The sequence below is a fragment of the Balaenoptera ricei genome, chromosome 7 (assembly GCF_028023285.1).
Source record: "Balaenoptera ricei isolate mBalRic1 chromosome 7, mBalRic1.hap2, whole genome shotgun sequence".
Classification (NCBI taxonomy): domain Eukaryota; kingdom Metazoa; phylum Chordata; class Mammalia; order Artiodactyla; family Balaenopteridae; genus Balaenoptera; species Balaenoptera ricei.
The window spans coordinates 117,673,419-117,689,703 of NC_082645.1; the positions used below are offsets into that span (position 1 = coordinate 117,673,419).

The following is a 16,285-nucleotide window of genomic DNA, read 5'->3' on the forward strand; positions in this document are numbered from 1 at the left end:
TGACCCTTGGAAGCTTGGGAAGTTCTTTCTGAAAGGGTCCTATTTTGTTTGTCATAGAGAACCCCAGGAAAACCCAGCTCCGTTTTTCAGTGGTTGTGTCTTAGTTTACCAAATGGAAAAGGACCATCCATCCACCTATCCATCTGTCCGTACGCCCTTCCGTCTATCCAACCCACACAGATTTTGCTGAGCATCTGTGGTGGCAGGCAGGGACGTCTGGGAAGCACGGTCCCTGCCTGCAGAGTGTGTGGCCTCCTGTGTCTGAACGGGACCTGCTGGGCGATCAGGCAGCCGTCAGCGAGGTGCTGCCACGCTGGGGAGGAGCTGGGGGGCGGTTATTTGGGGGGGGGTCTTAGCTTTCTGAACTGTAGTCACTCGGATTCTGTTTCCATTTAATATGTGAAGACATTTCGTTCTCTATTTCCATTATTTACGAATGATATTTTCAAAATTTCTATTTCCTTGCATTATCTTTTATGTGATTGTAGGAGTTACTTCAAGTCCTTGCTGGCTGTGAGTTGGGACAAACCGTGAATGACAATCACAGGAAGAGCAGAGGTGCATTAGAGTCAGCAGCCCGGCTGGGCTGACCCTGTACGGAAAGGAAGGTAAACTGAGGCAGAGGAGAGGACCAGGAGGGAGGCACAGCTGATGGACTGGGAAAGGTGACATGGGGGAACCAGGTCAGCGCTGGTGCCGGGAACCCACTGATACCATTGCTGATGATCAGGTGGAATTCGAGGGGCTGGTGTCTGGATGGTGACAGGTGTCACGCTTACAGATCATCCAGACTTTCCCCTGGGACCCCCTCTTCCCAGCCTACTCCCAGCTAATCCATTAGGACTAACGGATTCACGCCCACCCGCCCTGACTCTGTGCCAACTTTGGGAAGCACAGGGGTTAACGCCTGGGTGCAAGGCCATGGTCACCCTCCCCATGCACCTTTTAGCCACATGTAGGGCACTCCCCGCTCTAAGCGTTTCCAAACTGGTTAAAAATTCTTTAATGCCTGTGACATGGACCCCGTCCCCATTACCCACCACGGAACAAGAGCAGATGCAGCCACGCTTACGTGCCGTACAGCCCACAGCGCGTCTGCACACACCTCACTGCAGGTGGCGCCCGGGGCATCCGGGGTTGGGACCTGCCCTTCCCCCCCCCCCACCAGCCCGGCCGCCCATCCTCTGTGGGGACGTGTGCATGCTCTGACCGCCGCTCGGTTTTGCTGTGAACCTAAAACCACTCTAAAATGGAAAGTCTGTAGTAAAAAAAAAGGTTTTGCTGCCTACGTGTGCTCCCTTCTTCAACCTGAAACCGTCTACACGACCCAGCGGGAGGGGACCCAGCTTTCTGATAGCAGCCCACTCAGGGCTCGCGGGCAGCAGCCCCCAGTCCCTTTATTGCCACACCTGAGGCTGCAGGAAAGCGGCTAAATTCTGTTTCTCTGTTTCCCTCTCCTCTCCCCCTCCTCTCTTAACCCCTCTCTCACTTGAGTGGCTCTGTTTTGGGGGGTCAGGTGTAGGTCTCTGCTTTACCCTTACTGAATTTCATCTTGAAAAGGCGGGACTGACATATTTATTACATTTATTGTACATCTGTGTGTTTTTTTTTAAAGATCATCCACAGATAGCCACGATGTCTTTGTCTGGGTTATTAACCGGGAGTATAAGCCTCCACGAGCTACAGAGATGTAATTGCCTGGGCTCCCCATCTGCTGACTCCTGGGCCAGCTGTTTACACCAGCACATCTGGGCAAAATCCCTTGGCCAGCTGCCACGGGCCGTTGGCTGTGAGCCCAGCATGGAGCCCTGGTGGGTGGTGCTGAGGCACGAGGAGCACCTCAGCTCCCTATTGTCCGGATTCGCAGGCCAGTACGGGCCACGTGGCCCAGACACCAGCTGGGCGGCCTCGTGAGCCCTGCTCTCTTAGGTCTCCCTCTGAGTCCAGCCCTCAGTGGCCAGACCTCTGACAAAGGAGGAAAGGGAGGAAGCCAGGACCCCAGGGACGGAGGGACCATCTCCCCCAGGACCCAGAGCTCAGGATTAGGATGCTCTGCTCTGTCCTGCTCTCCAGGATGCTGCTGGCCTCCCCTCCGCCTTCTCACGGGTGGTCTGGAGGGTCAGGGAAGGGGGAAATCAGGAGGGCGTGGGGTGCCGCGGGAGCTGCCAACGGGACGCTACAGCCTCCAGTTTCTTCACCTTCTCACGCTGAAATGTCTCACGCTGAAAAGGGTAAGCTGACACTCTGGCCCAGGAATGGCCTTGCGCTCGGGCCACCACAAGGGCATAGCTTTCACAGGGCCGGGCACGACACAGCCTTCACTCTCCCAGAGGCCAGCTGGGGGCCAGGTGATGGCTCTGGAGTCAGATCTAGGCTTAAATCCAGATGCCAGCCCCTTAGTTCTCTTGTATTTTTGGTTGAATTAAGCATTCTGAGCCTCAGTTTTCTGGTCTGTAAAATGGAGACATTAATTCCTGCCTCATCAGGGATTGGGGCAATGAAAAGGGAAAGTGTGTATAAAACTTCTGGCCAGACAACGAGTCTTCCCTGCTTCTCCATCCCCTGCTTGACCATCATAAACACCTGAGGAGGCTGGCACCCTGCCTTGATAACTTCTTTTGTCTGCAAAACACCTATTAAATATTAATCATTTATCCCGTGTTTCTTAATTGTTAGATGTATTTCTAATATTTCCTAGCTAAATAGATGTATATTCCTTTCCACATATAGCTTTACTAGACGAGAGAATTTTAAATAACATTTGTTAACTGGTACGGTAAAGGCATTTCTTAAAGGAATGCATTAGAGTTATCGCGTGTAAAATAAAGGAACCCTCCCAAAATAATGAGAACAAAACAGATTTGAACTTGTGCTTGGGAAACAGATCAGAAACTTGTTTCGCCAGCATGTTTTCACGTGCACGGGGTGTTGTGGGCAAAGCAGACGCCTCCAGCCAGAAGTGAAATTATGATGTTTCCTAGGCGTTGCCTTCTTTGCTCTGCCGAGATTAATTCAGTCAGAGGAATTCTTTATAAGAAGATGTGATGAGTAATTGGGCCCTTCTCTTATTTCACCTTCTCCAGCAAATGCCTCTCAGATCCATATTTTGCTGCCCTCAAGCTGCTGCGGCCCCAGCCCACATAACAGGACCGCACTGGAGCTTCCTGCCACTGATTAACCAGCACAGCCATAAAATCCCACTTTCCTTTGGTTAATTAAAGGCAAATACCTCTTTGCAATGCAGATAGCTGCTCCGTCAGTCCTGCCAGGACACAGAGGCTCACTGTACGTGATCTTTAATTGAATGACTTCCACTCCAGAGACCTCTTGGTCTTTCATTAATCAGCTATGTACACAGTAAAGGTGAGGCTTAACGAGGTGTGTGTCAGGCCCTCCAACGTGGAGTGGCCTAGGCGGATGCACGTACTGTTCCACATGTTGATAACCTGACATCCAGCATTTTGTGGTCCACCTAATGTCAGTCTGCAGTGATTCTAATTAATGCAAAGATAGCTTGACTGATATCGAGACAAACCTCTCAGTGGCAGGAGCAAATAATTTCTTGAGAGTGAGAACATCATGATCATGTCCTTGGCTCTGTCCTGGAGTCTGAGCGATTGAGCCATTTGGTGGCTGGAGAAGAGCGGCTTAATTCAGAGGCTGAATAACGCAGCTGTTAGACCTGGAGCTTCTGCACCTAGACTGACCAGGCTCACGTCACGGCATTGCGACCCAGGAAAATCACTTAAATGCTCTGTACCTCAGTTTTCTTATCAGCAAGATGGGGATAACAATAGTGCCCACCTCATAAGGTTGTTGCGAGGAGTGAATGAGTTAAAACAGAGAGAAGTGTAAGGTCTGTGATATATAGATGCTCACGAAATGCCAATATTTTTATACTCATGTGCTTCTGTTGGTTACTTGACAATGTCAACAAAATTCAGCATTTAGAATGAGTGCATTTAGGTGTTCTTTTGGGCAAGAGGATGGGTTTCTCTTGCTTTTCCTCTGAAGAACTTAGTGCTTTGAGCTTGGTGGTTAAGTACACAGAGGCCACAAGTCAGGTTGCTGGGCTTCAAATTCCAGCTCATCTTCAAATTATTGGGTAACCTTGCAAGTGTGCATGCATGGGGGAAGATTCCAAGAAGCTCAGTGGAAAGCAACAGCTGGAACACTAAAATAATTGAGCACATACCTTAGCTTCTGCCAAGTTAAAAGAGCTTGGTAAACACCTCAAGCTGTCCTTTTAGACCTCAAAGTAAAGACAAGGTTCCAGGACTAAGGGTGAACTCAAAACAGACCCACACTAACAAAATAGAAAACGAAACCTCTGCAAGTTCAAGCTGATCAGCCAGCAACTTAACTGCCTGATAGAACCAAGCCTAGCATGCTTCAGAGTGTCAACAATGTATCATCCACAATGTCTAATGTACAATAAAAAATTATTAATCATATGAAGAAACAGAAACATGTGACACATAGTCAAGAAAAAACAAATAGAAACAAACCCCAAGGTGACACAGTATTGGAATTAGCAGATAAGGACTATAAGGCAACTACTGAGTTCAAGGACTTAAAAGAAAAGATAGCTACATTGAATGAACAGATGGAGAATTACAACAGAGAAATAGAGACCTATAAGAATAAGCAAATTTAAATCCTAGAACTGAAAAGCAAAATGTCAGAAATACAAAAAAATAATCCGCAAGATAGGTTTAATAGCAGATTGGAGATAGTAGAAGAAAGGGTAGGTAAACTTGAATGTAGATTAATAGAAATTATCCAATGTGGAAACTAGAGAGACAGAACCTCAGTGACTTGTGGAACAATATGAAGCAGTCAAATATATATATATGTATATATATATATATATATATCTCAGAAGGAGAAGAGAGAAAGTGAGGCAGAAAAAATATTTGAGGAAATAATGGCTCAAATTTCCCAAATTTGGCTTAAAACATGTATTTACAGTTTCAATGAGCACAGTGAGCCACAAGCAGTTAAAGTACAAAGAACAAACAAAAATATCTAGACACCTTATAGCCAAGTGAATGAAAACAAAGATAAAGAGAAAATCTTATAACCATTCAGAGAATATTGACACATTACACACAAGAGATCAATAATTCGAATTTCTGACAACTTTTCATCAGAAATAATGCAGTCACAGAGACAATGTAATAACATTTTTAAAGTGCTGAAAGAAAAATGTATCAACCCAGAATTCTATATCCATCAAAAATATCCTTCAAAAATGGAGGCAATGTAAAAACATTTAAAAATAAAATGAAAGCTGAGAAAATTTGTTGCCAGCAGACCTGCACTAAAAGAAATGTAAAGGAATTTCTGCAGCTGAAAGGGAAATGACACCAAATGGAAACCTGGATTGGCAGAAAGGAATGAAGAGCACTTAAAATGGTAAATGTGTGGGTAAGTATGAAATATTAAACTTTTCTGCTGAATTTCTTTAAAAGACAAATTACTATTCAATGCAAAAATAATAACACTCTATTGTGTTGTTGATATTTCTAGATATAAAATGTATGATAAAATCATAAAGGACAAGGGATAATAAATGGATTATATTGTAAGATTCTCACATTTTAAGGAAAATAGTACAATATTAATGCTATGTAGACTGTGTTAAGTTAAAAATGACTATTGTAATTTGTAGAGCAATCACTGAAAAATAAGAGTCATTGCTAAAAAGACAATAGAGGAATTCAAATAAAGTAATAAAAAGTACTGAGTTTACCCAAAAGAAGGAGAAATGGAAGAATAAAAAAGAAATGGGACAAATGGAGAACACACAGCAAAACGGGAGACCTAACTCAACCATGTGAATAATTGTAAAGGGAGCAAACACTCCAATTCAATGGTAGATATTGTCAGATTGGATAAGAAAGCAAGACTCAAGTATGTGCTATCCACAAAAAGGGATTTTAACTATAAAGACATTGAAAATAAAAGAGTATAAAGAAAGCTGGTGTGGCACCATTAATATCAGACTGGGTAGACTTCAAGATAAGGAGTATTATTAGAGACAAAAAGGGACATTTCATAATGATAAAATAACCCATCAGGAAGACATCACATCCTAAGTGTGGATACATCTCATGCATAACAGAGCTTCAGCATATGTGAGGCAAAACCCAACAGAACTAAAAGGAGAAATAAAGAATTTCACAATCATAGTTGGAGGCTTTAATACCCCCTCTCAGTAACTGATAGGACAAGTAAACAACAAAAAAATTAGAAAACGAAAAAGCAAGTCGCAGAATGAGAGGAAATATTTGCAATATGTGTGTCCCACAAAGAACTTGTAACCAGAATATATAAAGAACTCTTCCAAATCTCAAGACCAGCAGTCCAGTGAAGAGTAGGCAAATGACTTGAACAGACATTTCAAAAAAGAAGTTATACAAGGACCAAAAAGCACATGAAGATGGTGGTGACACAGCTGTATCCGTTTCTTCAAAGCTCACACTTAAAATGCATATTTCAGATCTGTGCATGTCACTGTATATAAATTTTACATTAATAAAAATAGTGCAGGAGGGTCAGGAAGAGAAGGGTCTAGGTTTGGACCCTGCTCAGCCACTTGATCTCGGTGGCCTTGGGCAAGTTACTTAACCTCTCAGAGCCCCAGTTTCTTTATCTGTAAAATGGGGATGAGAATGGACTCTTCACTGGGCTGCTGTGAAGATTAAATACAATGACACAAGACGTGGAGCACTTAGCGTGTATGAGGTGCTCTATTAAACAGCTTAATGCTCGCTCTTTATTCCCCACCCTCCTTCTTCTTCTCGCCTCCCAGCTCCTCAAACTTCTCTCTCCATGGATTCCTTCAGGACAAGCAAGGGACGAAAGTAGGGGGGGATGTCCTAACTTGCGCAGCATGGGGTCCATGTGGCTGGGAGAGGAAACCCCGCTGCCATCACTTCCTCCCTGGGGCTGTTAGGAGGAGACGGAAAAGGAACCATTTCTATGAGCGGCTGCTTGTGTGTAACCATCTCCCCTGAAAGCAGATGCAGAGCTAACATCTAGCCCCAGGTACCGGACAGTCCTTGCTCTGTGTACATTTTGATATAGTAAAAGCTGGCTTATCGGGCATGCTAGCAAAATGAACTGAACAGCCTAAGGACAACCTTGAGGGACTCAAACAAATGAAAATGAAATCCTGTGAAGTTTTAATATCAAATATAAATATTGAGTATCAGAATGCTCTAAAACTTGGTAATCCTCAGGTGTACATATGTATATTGTGTCTCTATCTATCCATCTATCTATTATCTATCATCTACCTATCCATCCATCCATCGATGTATCTTCATCATCGTCCATCACCATCATCATCTACATCTAAACTATATCAGAGAATCATTGCTTTTAGGGCTGACAGTATCATTTGGTTTGACTCCTTCATTTCAGTGACGATAAAACAGAGACGCAGGGAGGTGAAGAGCTTATCTAAGATCACAGTGCTGGGCTGTGTATGCACCTTCGAGGACGTGGCATCCTCTGGCACGGGGATGTAATTGAATATCTACACTACTGCGGTCAGCTTAGCTTCCTGTGAGTTCCTCCTTTATTTCCTGTGTGAGAAGCTGACTTCAATTTACGCCACGTGAGAAAAAAAATACCCCCAAATGCAAATATCTGATGCCATTATTGGAGGGAGGTGGGCTGGAAAAGGATTGAATTTTTAACGAGACCTGTGAACACTGCAGGAAGAACTCCTGTGGCAGAAGGAAGCTGATCTGAATGGCACAGGAGGGCATTTACGCAAAGAAAGAAGCTGTGTCTGGTTGTTGGACGCTCAGCCAGATGCAATAATAAAGCAATTTACAGGAGGATGCAATGGGGAAGTTTAAGAGGGATGTGCATGTCTGCCTAAGGAAATTATCTGTGAGGGTCTGTGCTAGCTGGCTTAAGGAGATTAACTGCAGCATTTGAAAATGCAATTTGAAAGAAGGAGGAGAACCGGAGATCAAGAAATGTGACAGATACCTTGAGGACGACGTGTAGCATCATCTGGAGGCCATTTTTGCCCGGGTATTTCCCGGCAATGTTAGCTGCAGACAAGTTGAAGAGGTTGGCTCCCGTTTCGGTACAGATGGCGTGGACCAGCAACTTCTTCCCCACCCCAGACGGACCAGCCAAGAGCAGGGATTTCACCGAAGGAGCTTTCTCATGCACTGCTTCAGAACCTAAAAAATGCAGAGGCAGAGGCTCTAAGATCCCGCCAAGAAAATAAGTGGTTCTTAGACGGGGACTCCTCAAGGCCATGACTCCGTGGCATGACCCCAGTCTCGGCAACAGTGATGGATGTGTGGAAGGCAGTTCTCACCAGGGGCACGCCTCCTGTCTCAGCCAGCTCCGTGACACCTTTGATTTGTATGTCAAGGTGGAGCTGTCAGGTCTCCTTGGGCGTTCAATACATTGCTTCTCTCTCACCCCTCACCCCAGCATTCCCCCCACACTCATCATTTTAGAGAACATTCCTGCAGTAACTAACCTCTGGCATTTTGGGGGAAGGGGCTGGGGGTTTCTCTGCTTCTCAGCAGCACTACAGCCTTTGAAGGCTCGGGAAGACGAATGTGCGATGCACGGGAAGATGCGGGGGAAAAGGGGGAAAAAACAAGATCCAGGCAGCAGTAGCCTGGCTTTTTTTTCTTAATTTTTACTTTATATTGGAGTATAGTTGATTAACCATGTTGTGTTGGTTCCAGGCATACAACAAAGTGATTCAGTTACACATATACACGTACCTATTCTTTTCCAAGTTCTTTTCTCGTATACGTTATTATAGAATATGGAGCAGAGTTCCCTGTGCTACGCAGTAGGTCCCTGTTGGTTTTGTCTGTCCTGGTTTCTAGTCTGTTGGTAGGGGCAGAGTCAACCTGACCCTTGATAATAAACGACGTGAATTATTAGGTCCCTCAGAGGTCCCTGCCCTGTGCTCTCAACCTCATCGCCCATCTCCTGCGAGCCCAGATTGGAACTCGGGCTTGATTTCTTCCATCATCCTGAACACGAGCAGAGCACACGTCGGCACTAAGGAATTAGAGAGTGAACAGAATGAAATCCTGTAGAAGGCTGTGATTGGAACATCGGCTATCGCACTAATTTGCTTTTGGTCAACTGCTGGGCTCTTCTGGATCAGCTGTAAACAAATCAACATTCTAATTATTATTGTGCTTCTCTTTCTTTTTTCTTGTGTGATTGACAAGACTTAGGGAATTTATCTAATCATTAGGAACAATTTTTATAGTTACCGACTACACTCCGCAAAAACTTGGAAAGTAGTTTTGAGCAAGTTCTCTTTAAAATGAAGCTAAACGGGCACACTTCCCTTGTGGTTAGCGTGGGAAATGGCAATGTGTTATGGTGAAGCAGAACTCATTTTCCACAACAGCAGAGAGACGCCATTCTTCCCGTCTTCCGTTCATCACCTGGATACTGAGGGCTCCGTCTGTGGCCTCGGCTGGGGGCCACTGGGGATGCGCATGTGGTAGAGACAGGATTTGCTGTAAAGAGTTTATGGCCGGGGGGGAGCTAAACTTGAGAAGTAACTAGAAGGGGAGGAAAAGATCCGTGCTAAGATCCGTGAGACAGAGATTCAGGGAAGAAAGGACTTCCCATTGGGGGGATGAGGTGGGTGCATGGGGGTGAGTCAGGCCAGACTTCAGAGAGAGGGGCTGCGTCTGGGCTGGCCGGTGAAGAACGGGCAGAGTGGAAGGGGGCGTCTGAGAAGGATGCAAGTGGGGGGACGCAGTGACCATAGCCTGGAGCGGAAGGTCAGGTCCTGGGGGGGGGGGAGATGATTCTGGCTGGCGAGGGAGCTGGGGTCAGCAAGGGGGTGGGGCGGAGAGTGGTGCCAGCTGTCGGGGTCCCTGGAAGATGATGAGGGTTAGAGCAGTGGCCAAAGCCTGGGGCCCAGGAGAGTTCTGGAAGGGGTGGAGGGAGGGGAGAACAGCGCTGAGGACAGAACTGGGGGAGGGGCGGCAGGAGGGAAGGGGCACAGGCGGGGGAGGCCCCGGACACGTCATCTACCCCAGGGATGTGACTTTCCAGAAGGAAGGGGGTGGTCACCAGCGTCGTGCAGAGGAGGAGAGGGTGGGTCCAGAAAGGCCTCTGCACCGGGGCCTCGCTGGCCTCTGGAGAGCTCAGCAGACGGCAGGGCAGGGAGGGGCCGGGGAGTCGCTGGGGACAAACCTGCCACGGAGTCCATGGCTCTAGCTGCTCATCTCGCCTTTCAAGGGCAGTTTTAAAAATTGCCTAGAATTGCTAAGAGACAGAGGAAATTTCCAGGCTTTTGTGCGTTCACCCTTTTCAACTTTCGGAGGATTAAATAGTCACAAGGAAGCCAGTGTTCCGTGTCCTAAGCCCAGCTCTGCCCCTTCTGACCCCGGACTTGGAGAAAGTTCCTCAACATCATGGAAAGGCTTACTCATCCGTGAGAGCTGCTCAACGGCCACCTCTGCTGGGCGATGAAACCGCACATAAAACGCATCTGCTGCATGAGCGCCCTCCCCCCTCGCCTCCCTCTCTCCCTCCACGCTGCGGGGACAGTGATATTTCTGGGCCGGGGGGCAGTGAGCAGGTGAATGCTGACCAGATGCTTCCTGGGCATTCCCTTACTGCCCTTACTGCTTTGAAAGTTCACACCTCGTCCTGGGAGCCCTGGCCGAGGCTCCTGGAACCCTGGAGGCCGGTGGGAGCTTTGTTGCCGGGCAGGGTGGGAAGTGGCCTTGCGGTGTGTCCTCAGTGCCCTCTTCCAAGTGGCCGCCTTGGCTGGTCCTGGCAGTGGCGACCTGGATAATCAGACCAACAAACGCATTCCCTTTTGTGACCAGATACTAGTTTAGACGTATGAAATTCAGACGAAACCCTGGCAGGCTGCCGTGTGAGCGAACTTCTCTGTCTGACTTGTTTGTACAGTGCAAACTCGTGAACAGGTCATGAGAACAAACGCCCCGCTGCCTCCGGGGCTGGGGACGTCAGCCACCAGGGAGACTTCGGGTTTCTTATTGACAAAAGGAGGGTCCGGGTGGGATGCCTCCCGGGCACGCTTCTTCCAGAACCCTCAAGTCAGCTTGGAGACGACACCCATCACCTTGTATCTGCCAGCGGAGGATGCAGACACACCACATGCTCACTTGTGAGGAGTTCCCTTACAATCTTGACACCTCTTGATGTTCGCGGCTCTACTGCCTTCCATCACTCTGTGATGAAGTTTGAGGGCTAATCTGTTTATTTACACGGACCCCGTTAAATATTGCATATTGATTTTGTTGACCCCAAATTATGTTGATCCCCAAGTATTATATATTTGTGTTATATATGTATTTTATTTATGTTGACCCCTATTCTATGGACTGCTTCTGACAGGAAGTTGAAAGAAGAATGAACTGTTCCTTGCCAATAGGTTTAAGTTCTTATTTACGTCAACGTGGAATAAGATGAGAAGTGTCCAAACGATTCCCATCTCACTTTAAAGCAAATTAAACAAAACAAAATGCGATTTCTAGTTCAGAATGGTCATCAGAGCACGGCTGGCTGGAGTTCCTGCCCCTGCCCCAGGTGACGCAGTCATGAAAACATAAATAAAAGTGAACGAGAGGGGCAGGTATCCGTTACCGAGAGCCCCGACTTTCCTGTAGACTCTGGTCCGTCTGTCTGAACAACCATGATTGAATCTCCGTGGAAACTGGCAGAGCCTTGATTCTTTAGATCCAAGAAATACACTTTCACTGACTCCTGAAGGGCCAGCTCTGTTAAGGACCCAGTGACAGAGCCTGTGTGTAACAGGTAAGCCTATCCTCAGCCTTTGTCTAATTTGGTCACTTTGTTATTTTGTTTTTTGTTAAAAATTTATTTATTATTTATTTATTATTTATTTTTGGCTGTGTTGGGTCTTCGTTTCTGTGCGAGGGCTTTCTCTAGTTGCGGCAAGCGGGGGCCACTCTTCATCGCGATGCACGGGCCTCTCACTATCGCGGCCTCTCTCGTTGCGGAGCACAGGCTCCAGACGCGCAGGCTCAGTAGTTGTGGCTCACGGGCCCAGTTGCTCCGCGGCATGTGGGATCTTCCCAGACCAGGGCTCGAACCTGTGTCCCCTGCATTGGCAGGCAGATTCTCAACCACTGCGTCACCGGGGAAGCCCTAATTTGGTCACTTTGAATCGCAGGTGCTTGCCTTGGTTATCATTTCTCCAGATGACAGCTTCCAGGACCTTCAAAATGCTAACCAGACATTCAAAGGCGCTACAGATGTGCTTCCCGGGCGGTACTTTTCTGTGCTCCAGGATGCTCTAGCCCAGCAGAACGACCCTCACTCACAATTCTCAGTAGAAGAGGTAAGCCGCAATGCACACTGATGACGACCAGGAAGACACGAGCACACACGCCTGCTTCTAGCAAAGGCACAACAGGGCAAGTGGAGTCCTTACCTAGTGGCAGGATGCCGTACAGGGTGATTAGCTGTCGGACATCCAGGAGGGAAGGCATGGGTTCTGTGGACATCTGGCGAAGAGTAGTCCCCAAGTAGCTGTACTCACCTGGGGAGAAAAAAAATAGAGGACAAATGAATGGGAAACTACGCTACTCTGAGTTGCATAATTTGGACACTTGCAAAACTAACATAGGATACAAATTGAACATTTCTGAGCAAATACACTCATATTATGGAGAGTCATTATAAAGAACTTCTCAGATAAAGGCTTGAAGAAAAACTGTCCAGCCACAAAAACATTTCTATACTCGCTACAATAACTGGGAATTATGTTGAGTATGATACTAACCTCCCAGTATTTTAAAGAATAACCTTCGGATGTTGAATATGTGAAGAGCAAAGTTCTAAGATGAAGAACATACAAAGTAAACTAAAATACGGCAGGTTTGGTTTAATTTCTGTTCCAAGAGATTATGTCTAACATTTGCACAAACTTTAAAAATAACTTACTTAAGATGGATGTGAAATTTGTATTGAAGCCGTGTAAATCTGAACCCGAAATGCAATCATTTGAAAGGTAGGATCTAAGTCTAATTTAGGATAAATAGAAATATCTCCTTTTGAGGGTGATATTCATTAACATTTTTATCATTTTTAAAGGATTACCAAAGGAATAATATCGAAATAAATCTTTACAGGTTTAATTAGAAGGCATCAAAGAGCTTAATTGTAACTAGTCATAAATCTGAAGTGTTATTTTCTAACTTAGATAAGGTCACCACGAAAATTAGTTTTGCTGCCTTCATTTGTCATGAGGATGGACTTTTACATGCTCATGTGATTCTCTCTTGATCTGTACCTGAATCTGAAGGAAAAATATTCAAAAAACGAATCACAATCTCTTGATGTTTTTTTTCCTGACTTTTTCTTTTCATAGCAAGTACGGATCTTGCAGAGCTTTCAATGTTATATATGTACAACAAATGCCTTTATGTGTGTATGAAAACACTGAAGAAATACATGTAGGTGTCTACGAAATCCTGAAAATATCAAGGGCTTTAAAGCATTTTCAAATGCTAAGGAAATGAGAGTTAAAATCCAGATAACGATTGCTGTTTTGTTGTGGGCCACAGCCTTTCAAAGCCTCCGCATGAAAAAAAGTCCTTGGCAAGGGCAATGGTCTTGGTGAGGGAAATGAGTGATAATGAAAGCGTCTATTATGGCTTCCGGATCTGCACGCTTTTTAATGAGCAGGTAATAAATAGAAGAGCGGTTCATTTCGCCTTCACTAGAGCAGGAAGGGATCCTGCAGCCACCGTTAAATCCAGCACTTATTGCTGTAAACATGACATTAGGGGGGGCATAAAAGTGACCCCATTTTCCTGCTTAAGTAAATCCAAGTTAATACCCAAATGCGCCATATTTTCTAGTCCCTACTCAGACAAAGGAAGTTGAACTGGTGGGTGTTGGTTCTAATAGAAGGAACGACCCTCTGCCAAGTGAGGAGACTCATTCTGAAAGTGTGTCACTATGCTTTGCTATTGCCCAGCATGGAAGCCATAAGCCCTTCCCACGGACTCATTCAGAATTTAGAGACTTCAGGGCTCCCTGCACAGACACCAGGTCTTCCACGAGCGAGGGAAGAAGGAGCAGCAGATGAAGAGGTGTCGGAGATAGAAAGCATGAAAAAGGGCAAGGAAACCTAGGACAGCAGCGGGAAAAGAAACAGGACTGTGTTATGGGTAGGATTGTGTCCCCTTAAAAATCCGTATGTCAAAGCCTAACCTCCAGTATCTCAGAATGTGACCTTATTTGGAAATAGGATCATTGCAGACGTAATTAATTAAACTGAGGTTATTAGGGTGGGTCCTAATCCAATATGACTGGTGTCCTTTATAAAAAGGGGGAGTTTGGACACAGACACACACACAGGGAGGAGTTCACGTGAGGATGAAGGCAGAGATGGGGTGATACAGCAGAAGCCAAGGATCGCCAACGACTGCCAGCAAACCACCGAGGGATGGACGAGATGAGGGGTGAGAGGAAGAGGTCAGTTTAGGCCACGTGAGCCCCAGGGCAGCTCAGCATCCTGGCAGGGGAGGACTGACAGGTCCAGGGAGCAGGACAGAGGTGGGGGCTTGAAGGGGCTCTGAGGCTACAGCCAAAAGATTCCTTCTCAGAGCCTCCAGAAGGAACCAACACTGCTGACACCGTGGCGTTGGACTTCTGGCCTCCAGAACTGGGAGAAAGTAATTTTCTGCTGTTTAAGCTGCCCTACTGTGGTACTTGTTACAGCAGCCCTAGCAAATGGACACAGAAGGAGGAACTAATTGTAGAGAAAAGGAACATATGCGCACACTTAAAAAATAAGGAGAAATAAAAATATTTGAGAAATCAAGGTGAAATCAGCTTCTAACATTTCCATTCTACCCCACACAGCATTGAAAAGAGAATAAAGAACAGAACAATTGATAAAAAATAACAGCCTCTTAAAAAAGTTACTCAAAGAAAAGGAGTGAGAGAACACAGGAGGCCTCAAGTCAGCAGACGATGCTCGTAGGACTTGGGGCCTCCCACCTGCACCAGGACATGCCAGCTCTGCCCCGGGCACTGCCAAGGCTGAACAGAGCATCTTCTGATGATGAAGAGCACGGTGACGCGTGCTACGTGGTTACAATCCAGGTTCCTGAATTGTTTATACAATAAAAATGTATGTTGGATGCAGGCTACCAGCTTCCAGAATGTGGTCGACAGAGAAACTTCTCAGGTTAACTTTCTGTTGCAACAGCTCTGCCAAGATTATGCACCCTGGGGCCCAGGTATTCCGAAGCTTCAGATGTTTTTCACATGTAATGTCTAAGTCAAGTCTTCTAAGGTGGGATTTTGGGGAACCCGTTGAATCTTCTTGTTCTTAGGACAGGCCCTGGATGCTAAGGAGAAAGTGAGAAGCACCAGCCCTGGCCTGGGTGTCCATGTTCCCACCGAACGCAGCAGCTCCAGAACCATAGGCAGAGCCAGGTAATTTAGGGGAGTACTGGCTGTGTTTGTTCCCTCTGTATTTTCCCCTTGAGCAGTGGCCGACCTAGGTGCCTCGTGCTTCTGCGATGTGCACAGGGAGGGAGGGGCACGGAGGCACCAGGCAGTCACAAGCCCTCTGGCTGGCAAACCCTGAGCCCGCGGAAGGATAGGTGAGATCACCACCGCAGCAACCCAGGGACACAGCTAGCTAGCTCTGTGCCAGCACGCCCTCGAGGGCTCCATTTCCTCACTCATTAAATTGTCACAGCAATTTAGTGAGGCCGTTGCTGTTATTAGCCTCATAATTGTGGAAACTGAGGCACAGAAAGATTACAGAAAGGACCAGCAGCCGAGAGGGTGGGAGCTTCAGAGGCAGGAGGGAGGAGACATTCCCAGCCTGGGCGGGACAGCTGGTCAGTGGGTCTCTGGTCGGTGGGCATCAGCCCTGTGTCCTGGTGGCACGGAGGACAAGGGAGCACGGGAGAGAGCCCCTCGCTGAGAGAGGGCCCCAGGCAGGCATGAGTGGCCCCTGCAGGCACCAAGGGGTCCTGGAGGGCGCCAGTGCCCAGAATCTCTCCCCAGCCTCCAGGCACCATTTGGGAATCGGGGACCTTGATGGTACCTGGGGGCAGGGGTGGAGGCTTGTAAGAATGATTGAATTTGAATAACCTTGGCAGTTTAGCCCTCGTGATGCTAAGTTGTGGTGATTTAAAGAATAAGGAAATGTGCTATTTCTTGCATACCCAAGCTGGTGGCGGGAGCTGGTTGCTGGGCACAGGGTCAGCGCTCTGAGCTGGGCAGGTGCGCAGGG

General features: G+C 46.8%; 1 protein-coding gene and 1 long non-coding RNA gene across 5 annotated transcripts in view; one reads left to right on the forward strand and one right to left on the reverse strand.

Annotated features, from left to right (window-relative positions):
- The window catches only part of IQCA1 (IQ motif containing with AAA domain 1), a 166,898-nt gene that overhangs the window by 31,540 nt on the left and 119,073 nt on the right, over window positions 1-16,285 (reverse strand). For all 4 annotated transcript variants that reach the window (XM_059928994.1, XM_059928990.1, XM_059928992.1 and 1 more), the window contains 2 exons: window positions 12,455-12,562; window positions 8,011-8,210 (listed from right to left, as the gene is read on the reverse strand). In XM_059928994.1, coding sequence (XP_059784977.1) covers window positions 8,011-8,210; window positions 12,455-12,562 — 308 coding nt within the window. The remainder of the gene's footprint in view (window positions 1-8,010; window positions 8,211-12,454; window positions 12,563-16,285) is intronic.
- LOC132369320 (uncharacterized) lies at window positions 11,357-15,148 on the forward strand. Its single transcript, XR_009504330.1, has 3 exons — window positions 11,357-11,814; window positions 12,194-12,361; window positions 14,896-15,148. It is a non-coding gene; the product is annotated as an uncharacterized LOC132369320 (long non-coding RNA).